Source organism: Convolutriloba macropyga, chromosome 1, assembly GCF_964194025.1.
Source record: "Convolutriloba macropyga chromosome 1, txConMacr16.3, whole genome shotgun sequence".
NCBI classification, from domain to species: Eukaryota; Metazoa; Xenacoelomorpha; order Acoela; family Convolutidae; genus Convolutriloba; species Convolutriloba macropyga.
Window position 1 is genome coordinate 70182724 of NC_134468.1, and position 12186 is coordinate 70194909.

The 12186-nt window shown below is 38.2% G+C and overlaps 1 protein-coding gene across 1 annotated transcript in view; it reads left to right on the forward strand.

The window, feature by feature from the left end:
* Window positions 1–11292, forward strand: part of LOC142348778 (uncharacterized) — a 38329-nt gene extending 27037 nt beyond the window's left edge. The window contains exons 10-16 of the mRNA XM_075400314.1: window positions 1216–1505; window positions 1788–1836; window positions 1939–2124; window positions 8405–8694; window positions 8977–9025; window positions 9128–9247; window positions 10949–11292. Coding sequence (XP_075256429.1) covers window positions 1216–1505; window positions 1788–1836; window positions 1939–2124; window positions 8405–8694; window positions 8977–9025; window positions 9128–9247; window positions 10949–11125 — 1161 coding nt within the window. The 3' untranslated portion in view covers window positions 11126–11292. The remainder of the gene's footprint in view (window positions 1–1215; window positions 1506–1787; window positions 1837–1938; window positions 2125–8404; window positions 8695–8976; window positions 9026–9127; window positions 9248–10948) is intronic.
* Window positions 11293–12186: the final 894 nt, after the last annotated feature.

Here is a 12186-nt window from a genome sequence, read left to right on the forward strand (position 1 = left end):
CTGTTTTTTTCTTTTTTTATCTGATTTTTAAAAATTGTTTTCTCAATTCACTCATAGTCCATTATTGTTCTAGTTTTTCTGTTTAGTCAATGAAAATTCTTTGATTTGTACGTCAGGACTTGTCCTGCTATGTTTTTTATTTCATCGTCATGATTTTTGTTACGACCATATGACGTCAGAGCCACTTTTTGTTCATTCGTTCATGCAATTTCAACTGAATTGCATGTGTGACGTCATTTTTTGCTCTTAGTGGAGCGAGTTTTTTTATTCATTCGCGTGATAATTTTTGCTCACACTTGACTTCAGGACTTGACTTCAGGACTCACTCTCAAAAATGACTTCCTCAATTTGAAATTGATTTTTATTTAATTTAATTCAAAGAGATAAGGTCAAATGGGTGTGTGTCACTCTAAATGAAGGTTATTCGAGAGCAGCTAATAGAGGCAGCAATAACTTATACAGATTTTCAATCAAAATATAACAGATCAGCCTTCAATGAAAAGACGAATTTTTTTGGTCTGTCTTTTTTACTGTTTTTTTTAGACTGCCGGTCTACGAATCTATTGCGGCTATTTTCTGGCAATCTGCCAGCTATGTTTTTTCTTCTTGATTGACTTTTTCACGCTTGACACCCTGATTTTTGAGTAATCTAAATTGCGATTGTTCAGAAATTAAGTCTGTTGTTGAAACAAAAGCTATTGTAAGATAAGTTATCACAGGGCCCGGATAGCCGTGGTGAGTGCTTCGGTCTATTACACATGAAGCCGGTGGTTAGAACCCAAAGTGGGATTTTTTTGCACGCGTAAAATTCATATAGGCCATAGCGTCCTCTGAATTAAATTGCCCGGCCTGTAGTTCGAGAGCAATTTGTCCGACGTTGGTCGGGTTATGTTCGGCTTAGTTTTCGTTCTCAATTCGTTGGAGGGATTGCATTTCAGTTTTGAAGCTCAGTTCAATGGAACTCGGTGGATCTAACTAAGGCTGCACGCCAAGCTGGAACATTTTTTGACACAGAAATTTTGTTTAAATTCAACATCAAGGGAGTTGTAAATGGCAGCTTTTTTCGGGCAATCTGCTGGTTATTTTTTGGAAGGCAACTTCAAAGAAAAGCAAAAATGCACTCTCAGAAGTAAACTTCAATTGGAATGGTACCAATTGTGCGGGGCTTAAATATTACGCGTAAGGTTATAACCAAAAGTCTGGTTTTTATTCTAGAGAACGGGCAATACCCCTTCAGTTCGGAGCAACAGGATGGCATCGGGTGACACTCAGTATCAATCAGACGATAACCCTAGGATTGTCACCCACTCTTACGATTCAGGGCCCTCCTTCCACCAACCTCCACAATATCATTACTCAGCAGTTGCTCTCAATAGAGCACAGTCGAGGAGCAATTCGAACTTGGCACCCCCGGTTCTAGTGCAATCTAGGAGAGAATCAAGCCGAGTGACTGCAACGAAGGGCAGACAAGCTATTAACTCACGGAGAGATGTTTATATCAAGTCGTGAGATTTTTAAATTAACAGGGGATCATTTGGTTTGGCTATAGATGCACCGTTCTTTGATTTGCGCAGAGTTGACACAAGATCATTCTGGCGCGAAGGTGAAAAAAATGATTGGGCTTTAATAGAATTCTGACAAGGATTGAGGCAAACATTTGTAAGCTACTTAAGGATTCATTTTATTCACGCATGCAAGTAACGTGCGCATTGTCATTGAATTCCAATTTTGAGAATGACCCGGTCATTGTCTGTGGATTACTTAATTTTGGTTATCTTATGTTTCAGTTTGTCTGGTAAAGAAACAGATGACGATGATTTTGACGACGATGAAATGGTAAGAATTTTTGGCCTTGCAATGCTTTGCAGAATAAATTTATGGAAGAGAAACATATGATAGTTTAATTTACGAATGTTCTCGATTGGGTATTGGTTTTAGTCTTCTTTGGTGAGGAAAAGCAAGCGTATCCGAGTGCAAAAGGTGGCAGATCGACTAGGAATAGCAATCGAAGGAGGAGCAGATACACAGTTGCAGCTTCCTAGAATCAGCAGAATCAAGGTACTTCTTAACACAAAGACCTATTTACATTTTCATAGATTACTGTTTGATTGCTCTCAAACGATTATTTAATCAAACAACATTATTATTCACTTACGAAAGTCACAGAATTACGTGTTGGAATCATGCGTCGAGAATGAAGTAAATGATTGAGCTCGGTTTTTTGTTCTGAATTGATTTTTTGTCGTCTTATTGCAGCAAATGGTCAATTGGAATTCTTTCGAGCATTAAAGTCAATTGGATTGCTAAAAAAGAAAAAAAACACTTTTAAGATAACCTTATATTGCCCGTTCATTTGTCCCGGTAACTTCAATTGAGTTGAAATGGTCCACCAAAGTTGTGAATTAGAAATGATGTAAAGTGAGCTCGTTTTTGAATAGTACTTATATTAGACAAAATTTATCCGTAATAATTGGGAATTATCGGGTACTAAGTACTCTCCGTAAATTAGGAGCATGAATTTTCCTCGAAACGATTATTTGGTTGCTCTACACAGTAAGACTTAAACGGTTTGAGACTACAATGAAGTCACGTCAGTGGCTTGATAATCTGTTTAATTGCTCTTGAACGAAGTTCATAGCAATTATTGTAAACGTGTATGTCTTTTTACGACTCGAGAGAAGTATTGAGATTCTACAGGTTTTTACGACTCGAAGAGGATTATTGAGACTACAGGTTTTTTTTAGCAGAAAGCAAGTTTGTTCATGACTTGAATTGTGACTTCTTTCTGTTCGAGCATTTACCTCCGTTTTTGAATGTTGACTTCTGTTTTCGAACGTTGGACTTTAACAGTAGCTTCGTTTGTAATGTATATTAATTAGGAACTGCTGGTAATGTTCAAGGTGAAGAGGTCAGTTTGAGAATTTTTGTACTTATATAAGTCACCCTTAATTATCTAAACTACACCGCACAAACCCCCCTACCACCTATCTACCCCCTACCACCTATCTACCCCCCCCCCAACACCTACCTATCCCCCCCCCCCCCCCACCGCACCCTACTCCCCCCCCCAACTTGACCCCCACCTACCCCTACCCCCTCCCTTCACCTAGCTACCCCCACTTACCCCCCAACTACCCCAGCACTAACCACCTCCCCAACCTATCTACCCACCCACCTCACCTAGCTCCCCGCACCTAAAAAATTGTCGGCATTTTTAAAACACTTTAATGTGGTTTGTTGGGCTACTTTTGTTTTTTTTTCTCATGTCTATTTTGATGTTCTGATTTTGGTAAGGTTAGGTTAGAGATTATAATGCACGATGATTTGAGTCCTTTCCGGTATGCTACCGACTATGTTTTTATGCAAAATTTTCGCTTGACAATTTTGACTTCTCGAGTGACTTTTACGCCCTTGTCTTTTTGCGTTTCGCGTGATCTAAAATTCTCTCTCAATCACAATTTTCACTAGCTACTTACAAAGGCATCCGCTCGCCATTCGTTTGAGAGCAATTCTTCCGACGTTAGTCGCTGATGTTTATACGAATTGGATCTTAATTATCGTTAGTCATAGCTCAGAGTTGTTATGGAAGCTCGATTTTTTTCATGTATCTTTATTGAAGTATATGAATTGTTTGTCAACTTAATCACAAAACCGTACTTAAATTTGCTATTTTTACCGGTTGATGATTTTTTCAATTTTTTGTCGAATTTTTGTTTATTAGCCGCGAAGTGATAGTGGACATTATTGGTGAAATCGTGGTGTTTAATAGCCGCCCTCATCTTCTCAGCCGGCTATTATAGCGCTCCTATTTTTTTTTTTACTTCGTCGAATAAAAAAATGTTTCGCTTTACCTCATTTTGCCGCCTTTTCAACATTTTGCGTGAAATCTTTTTGACTTCTCTAGGCTAGTTTCTCTCTTCTCTCATTCTGCTAAAAGTGATTTTGAACATCAGTTGCTCAGCAAAGCAATTCAAAATGAACAGAGTCAGTATAAAAAATTGAAGTCAGAAATAGAAACGGGATAAACCCATAAAGCCCAATTTTAGATGCCCGCTATTTGAACGTCGTTCCTATAAGTAATAGTTACCTCTCTCTAATGCTTATTGTTATTGATAGTAGCCCCTGTAGCCTCTCTCTAAGAAACAGAAGAATGTTCAACTACGATATGCCATCAAAATAAATTGGACTTAAAAAATATTTTTGTGCAAAAATCTTTTTTTTTCAATATCTTCTGTTTTTTCAGTCCCAATCATGCTTATTGGAATCAACGGCGGCTATTTTCCGGCAATCTGCCGGGTATGTTTTTTAATTCGGCGTCTCCATCGATGATTCTTGCGACCATTAACTTTTTCAGTTTCAGTGACTTCTACTGCTCTGAATTAAAATCTCTGTGCGTGACGTCATTTGTTCTGCTTTTAGGCCAATTGAGTGACTTGCCTCGCTGAAAAATCACATCTGAAATCACTTGATGAACTTGAAATTTTATGGAAACTTACAAGTAGTGCCAAATGTATATGCCCTAGTTCTTGAGTATTAGAGTCTTGAGTTTTTGATTTCGAATATTCATTTTGAAAAAGCTCTATTAGGTCTATTTCCTTATAGAGCGTGTGTGTCTCATAAAAATGACAGTCCGAATCTAACCCAAAACGTCTAGTGGTCTATTGAGGGAGTGGACTGATTGCCAGTCTGTCTATCTTGTTTCTTTAGTTGTTTCAATTCCATGGAAGGAGACAAGCGTCTATCGCGGCTTTTTCCCGGCAATCTGCCGGCTATGTTTTCTTTGCCTCTCATCGTTTTCTTTTTTTCTAATTAACGCTTCTGCTGAAGATTAGTCGTCTGGTAACCTTTGGCAACAAGTGGCTGGCTTTGAAGACATTCGTTTGCAAATATATATATTTTTTGAATTTTGTGTGATTTTTGTCTTTTCGCGTGCAAGTGGCCTTTTCTCTAGATATATGAAACAATTTTTTTACCGATTGGAAGCTGTAAGCTGAGCGTAGCTAAATTACTGAGATGTTGGTTCTTTGTTCTGTCACCTTTAGCTATTTTTTTTTGTTATCAATGCTCTGGAAAGAAGTTTGAACATGTTATAACAATACCCGGATAGCTGAGTTCTGAGTGCTTCTGTTTCTTACGCCGGAGTTGGTTCCAAACCCTCCTTTGGCAGATTTTTTGGAACCGTAAAGTTTTAGCTAGGTTGCAGTCCCCTCTGAATACAATTTCCTCGTCTGTTGTTCGAGAGCAATTAGTCCGACGTTGGTTTATGTCTACAGTTGTTCACAAATCAATGCTGAGAGAGTTCAATTTTTTAAAAGACTTATGCCACAGTATAGGCAATTGCGTCATTTGACTGCCATCATGAGTGGCTTACTCACTCAACAAAATAACTTGAAACCTTGAGTTCAATTCGAATTGGTTTAAGGTCGAAAAAACTCATGTGGTCAAGGACCCTCATATAAAGGCGTAGGCTGAGTGAAACTGAGCGAACCATACCAATTTGCCGTGAAAAGTTTCAATTGGTCTCCAGCGATGTTTGTAACAGTTATATTAGGCCTGCTCTTCTTTTAATGCAATTTCATATTACCGTCTGATCGTTTTGTTCGTGTGACCATTTCCCTTTTCGTCCTCAAAATTGGGATAGACAGTTAAAGCGGGTAAGGCATTCTTAGAGCCTTACGGCTTCGATCCACCAAAAGTTTAAGAGACATAAATGTTGTGACGGGCGCTCGTAGAGATTGACCCCGTCCCTCCACTTCCTCCCCAACTCCACCTCCTCCACCTCGTTCCATTTGTAATTCCGCATACTTCCCCACCCACGCAACTACACATCCCTCTCTACCCAAGTGTTCAGACCATCCCCCCATTCAGCTAAAGCTAGTGTCCCTCAGCTACAGGCAGCTACGGTCGATACCAATCGCTCGTCAGTCGTTTGAGAGTAATTCTCCCGACTTAGTGGGTTATTTTGCGTTTTTAAGCGACATCGATAACTTTTTCAACCTTGTTCTGTATCTGTCTCTATCACTGTTAAACGCCACTCAAATCTATATCACAGCTCTTCCCGCAATATACTGGCTATATTTGTCTTGTATCGATCATTTCTGTAGCTTTTGAGGTCGTTAGTTTTCAAGTGTTTCAATAAATTAAATTTTCTGTCTTTTCTATGTTTTATGTTATTTTTGGTAATTTTTTCATTTTTCTAAAGCTTTTTGTCAATTCCTCAGTTTGTCTTGTATCTGTCAAATTCAAAGCCTGTAATTTTCTTGTTGTATGTCTTTTCCAGGGAAGATCTGGTTTTCATGACATAAGGAGCCGAAAAGTTGAACAATTTAGCATCCAATTTGGCTATTTTTCAACTTTTTGTTGAAACTGCTGTCATATTCTTGTCTTCTGAGTTGAGATATCCAACAAATATTCTTTTCTGCTAGTACTTGGATTCTGTCGCAGGTTTTAGTGTCGCAATGTTGCTCTTGACGTTATCGAGAACAAGAACGACATTTAGCGAGTTGGTTAATGTTTCCTTCACTGCCTCTACTTGTCCAAGTTTTCTACTTTCGCTCTCTTGTGTTTTTGGTAGGCAACATTGGTTGGTTTTCAATACCTTGACACCAAATGTATGGACAGAGTAATTGCTGTTGTTTTAATAACTGCTCTCAAACAAAATTTGAAGCAATTCTTGTAAACTTGTCTTTATGCAATTTTTTAATAGCCGCACAGCGATAGCTGGGGGTATTATTGGCCTTCTCTTGGTTTTTTACAATTCAAAGAATTTGAATTGTATTGGGGTGCTGTCTTTTTTTTAAGATCTGTTCACACATTGTCATGATTTTTGAAGTCAAATTGGAGTAGTGATTTTGGTCACGCCGAAACAGGAAATGGAGCGAAAAAGCAGCGAGTGGTTTTGCGGCGTGAATTTTTTTTGCTCTAATTTTAAAGTAGAGTGAGAAAACGGTGTTTGAACAAAAATTAGGTTTCTCGGTAGTGGTTTTTTGTTCACACGCGGCAATTTCAATCTGATTTTTACTGTTTTTTTTTTCGATTTTTTGGATCGGATTTTTTTCTAAATGGTTTTCCCAATCCATTCACAGCTCATTCTAGGCCTAGTTTTTTGTTTGAATTAAATTTTTATTTCTCGATAGTGGTTTTTTTGTTCACATTTTTTTTTGTTCACGGAATTTTGACATTGATTTTCTGTTTTTTTCTTTTTTTATCTGATTTTTAAAAATTGTTTTCTCAATTCACTCATAGTCCATTATTGTTCTAGTTTTTCTGTTTAGTCAATGAAAATTCTTTGATTTGTACGTCAGGACTTGTCCTGCTATGTTTTTTTATTTCATCGTCATGATTTTTGTTACGACCATATGACGTCAGAGCCACTTTTTGTTCATTCGTTCATGCAATTTCAACTGAATTGCATGTGTGACGTCATTTTTTGCTCTTAGTGGAGCGAGTTTTTTTATTCATTCGCGTGATAATTTTTGCTCACACTTGACTTCAGGACTTGACTTCAGGACTCACTCTCAAAAATGACTTCCTCAATTTGAAATTGATTTTTATTTACTTTAATTCAAAGAGATAAGGTCAAATGGGTGTGTGTCACTCTAAATGAAGGTTATTCGAGAGCAGCTAATAGAGGCAGCAATAACTTATACAGATTTTCAATCAAAATATAACAGATCAGCCTTCAATGAAAAGACGAATTTTTTTGGTCTGTCTTTTTTACTGTTTTTTTTAGACTGCCGGTCTACGAATCTATTGCGGCTATTTTCTGGCAATCTGCCAGCTATGTTTTTTCTTCTTGATTGACTTTTTCACGCTTGACACCCTGATTTTTGAGTAATCTAAATTGCGATTGTTCAGAAATTAAGTCTGTTGTTGAAACAAAAGCTATTGTAAGATAAGTTATCACAGGGCCCGGATAGCCGTGGTGAGTGCTTCGGTCTATTACACATGAAGCCGGTGGTTAGAACCCAAAGTGGGATTTTTTTGCACGCGTAAAATTCATATAGGCCATAGCGTCCTCTGAATTAAATTGCCCGGCCTGTAGTTCGAGAGCAATTTGTCCGACGTTGGTCGGGTTATGTTCGGCTTAGTTTTCGTTCTCAATTCGTTGGAGGGATTGCATTTCAGTTTTGAAGCTCAGTTCAATGGAACTCGGTGGATCTAACTAAGGCTGCACGCCAAGCTGGAACATTTTTTGACACAGAAATTTTGTTTCAATTCAACATCAAGGGAGTTGTAAATGGCAGCTTTTTTCGGGCAATCTGCTGGTTATTTTTTGGAAGGCAACTTCAAAGAAAAGCAAAAATGCACTCTCAGAAGTAAACTTCAATTGGAATGGTACCAATTGTGCGGGGCTTAAATATTACGCGTAAGGTTATAACCAAAAGTCTGGTTTTTATTCTAGAGAACGGGCAATACCCCTTCAGTTCGGAGCAACAGGATGGCATCGGGTGACACTCAGTATCAATCAGACGATAACCCTAGGATTGTCACCCACTCTTACGATTCAGGGCCCTCCTTCCACCAACCTCCACAATATCATTACTCAGCAGTTGCTCTCAATAGAGCACAGTCGAGGAGCAATTCGAACTTGGCACCCCCGGTTCTAGTGCAATCTAGGAGAGAATCAAGCCGAGTGACTGCAACGAAGGGCAGACAAGCTATTAACTCACGGAGAGATGTTTATATCAAGCCGTGAGATTTTTAAATTAACAGGGGATCATTTGGTTTGGCTATAGATGCACCGTTCTTTGATTTGCGCAGAGTTGACACAAGATCATTCTGGCGCGAAGGTGAAAAAAATGATTGGGCTTTAATAGAATTCTGACAAGGATTGAGGCAAACATTTGTAAGCTACTTAAGGATTCATTTTATTCACGCATGCAAGTAACGTGCGCATTGTCATTGAATTCCAATTTTGAGAATGACCCGGTCATTGTCTGTGGATTACTTAATTTTGGTTATCTTATGTTTCAGTTTGTCTGGTAAAGAAACAGATGACGATGATTTTGACGACGATGAAATGGTAAGAATTTTTGGCCTTGCAATGCTTTGCAGAATAAATTTATGGAAGAGAAACATATGATAGTTTAATTTACGAATGTTCTCGATTGGGTATTGGTTTTAGTCTTCTTTGGTGAGGAAAAGCAAGCGTATCCGAGTGCAAAAGGTGGCAGATCGACTAGGAATAGCAATCGAAGGAGGAGCAGATACACAGTTGCAGCTTCCTAGAATCAGCAGAATCAAGGTACTTCTTAACACAAAGACCTATTTACATTTTCATAGATTACTGTTTGATTGCTCTCAAACGATTATTTAATCAAACAACATTATTATTCACTTACGAAAGTCACAGAATTACGTGTTGGAATCATGCGTCGAGAATGAAGTAAATGATTGAGCTCGGTTTTTTGTTCTGAATTGATTTTTTGTCGTCTTATTGCAGCAAATGGTCAATTGGAATTCTTTCGAGCATTAAAGTCAATTGGATTGCTAAAAAAGAAAAAAAACACTTTTAAGATAACCTTATATTGCCCGTTCATTTGTCCCGGTAACTTCAATTGAGTTGAAATGGTCCACCAAAGTTGTGAATTAGAAATGATGTAAAGTGAGCTCGTTTTTGAATAGTACTTATATTAGACAAAATTTATCCGTAATAATTGGGAATTATCGGGTACTAAGTACTCTCCGTAAATTAGGAGCATGAATTTTCCTCGAAACGATTATTTGGTTGCTCTACACAGTAAGACTTAAACGGTTTGAGACTACAATGAAGTCACGTCAGTGGCTTGATAATCTGTTTAATTGCTCTTGAACGAAGTTCATAGCAATTATTGTAAACGTGTATGTCTTTTTACGACTCGAGAGAAGTATTGAGATTCTACAGGTTTTTACGACTCGAAGAGGATTATTGAGACTACAGGTTTTTTTTAGCAGAAAGCAAGTTTGTTCATGACTTGAATTGTGACTTCTTTCTGTTCGAGCATTTACCTCCGTTTTTGAATGTTGACTTCTGTTTTCGAACGTTGGACTTTAACAGTAGCTTCGTTTGTAATGTATATTAATTAGGAACTGCTGGTAATGTTCAAGGTGAAGAGGTCAGTTTGAGAATTTTTGTACTTATATAAGTCACCCTTAATTATCTAAACTACACCGCACAAACCCCCCTACCACCTATCTACCCCCTACCACCTATCTACCCCCCCCCCCCCCAACACCTACCTATCCCCCCCCCACCGCACCCTACTCCCCCCCCCCCCCCCAACTTGACCCCCACCTACCCCTACCCCCTCCCTTCACCTAGCTACCCCCACTTACCCCCCAACTACCCCAGCACTAACCACCTCCCCAACCTATCTACCCACCCACCTCACCTAGCTCCCCGCACCTAAAAAATTGTCGGCATTTTTAAAACACTTTAATGTGGTTTGTTGGGCTACTTTTGTTTTTTTTTCTCATGTCTATTTTGATGTTCTGATTTTGGTAAGGTTAGGTTAGAGATTATAATGCACGATGATTTGAGTCCTTTCCGGTATGCTACCGACTATGTTTTTATGCAAAATTTTCGCTTGACAATTTTGACTTCTCGAGTGACTTTTACGCCCTTGTCTTTTTGCGTTTCGCGTGATCTAAAATTCTCTCTCAATCACAATTTCAAGCAGCTGAACTCAATTGTCGGCAATTTAATACTAAAAGTCAACTGAAAAGTGCACCGAAACTGGTGCCATTTTTTACTTTAAATCTTAATAGTGGTATATGTTAACCTCTAATGTGGTTATTTGAAGCCCACTATTGAACTTCTTAGTCCCATATAAGCTCCCCCTTGCTCCCTATCCCCCCACTGACCGACTGAAGCAGGCTGCAATTGATTAGAGCTCCCCCTTGTTCGAGAGCAATTCTTCCGACGCTTAGTCGGTTATGTTCCTTTAAAAGTTGATGTTTTTTGCAGCCTGAAAGCTGTGCATGGTACAACGATGAACTGCGGGAGGGAATGCGTATTCTGGAAGTTAATAACAAGCCCCTCTATGGGTTAACTCACGCTGAGTGTGGAAAGAAGATAGCGCAGAGCTTCAGAGCTAATTACAGAGATTTCATTGAGTTCTTGGTGGAGGTTGATGCTAAGTGACATCACAATCTGAACTGGTTATTTATCAGTTGTCATTAGTTTAGATACTTAATGTTAATTACAATTTTGCTATTCTTTATAAATGTTTGTATTGCGGTTGTGTTTCGATGTTGAGTTATAGATATATAGTTAGTAAAGAGTTACTGAAGTAAAATCTTTTCGCTTAATAGTTCTAAACTGGAAAAAAAATGCAAGCCGATGAAGCATGACACGTTTGAAAATTAGAAAACCTAACACTGTCTAATCGTCTTAAACAAATTGTTGACAGCTTTTAACATAAGTAGTTTGAGAGGAGACTAGTCGTTGCGATCACGCATGTAAAGGGTAATAAACCTTTTTTTAACTGACCACGGGGCTTCGGCAACAAGTCCTCGCCATTTTCACATTAAACCCAATGCAAATTGAAGCAGGGAGTATAATTTGCCAATATTTGGAAAAAGATCGTCAACTTGTACCTGGGAAGCAAGTAGGGAATATAATTGAACTACAATAAAGCAACCTAAAATTTGATAAAACTGCAGTCTCCATTTTATCCGTTTGGTGTCACAGAAACTACTGTCATTTTGCGCCTCGTGAAAAAATATTTGTTCCGACCCTCTTGAGGGGGGAGGAACTATATACTCAACTGGGTTTTTTTTGTTCCGTGAATTTTCGCCGCTCAATATATTCATCGTAGAGAGTTGAGACTGGTATCATTAGAAAGCACGTCCAGCGTAGAATATGGAATTAAAAAGATTTTTTTAATTTTCGTTTTCTACAGGGAGTTATCGAGGTTTAAACTTCTGAGAAAAGAAGAGTGAATTCACGTTGTTTTTATTCACATTTTCCTGAATTTTTGCCTAAATTTTCGTCAATTTTGCTAAAATTTGTTATAATTTTTAATAATAGTGTCGTTGATTTTATTTTTGAAGACGAACAAGCATTGTTGATTGTTTTGATTTAATTTTTTTGGTCAAAAAATCTGGATAAACATTTCAAAATTTAGCCTTTTTCATCAAAAACAGCACGAAATAAGCTACTTTAGTCCACTTTGATTAAGTTTGCCGACAGTACACCCCCAA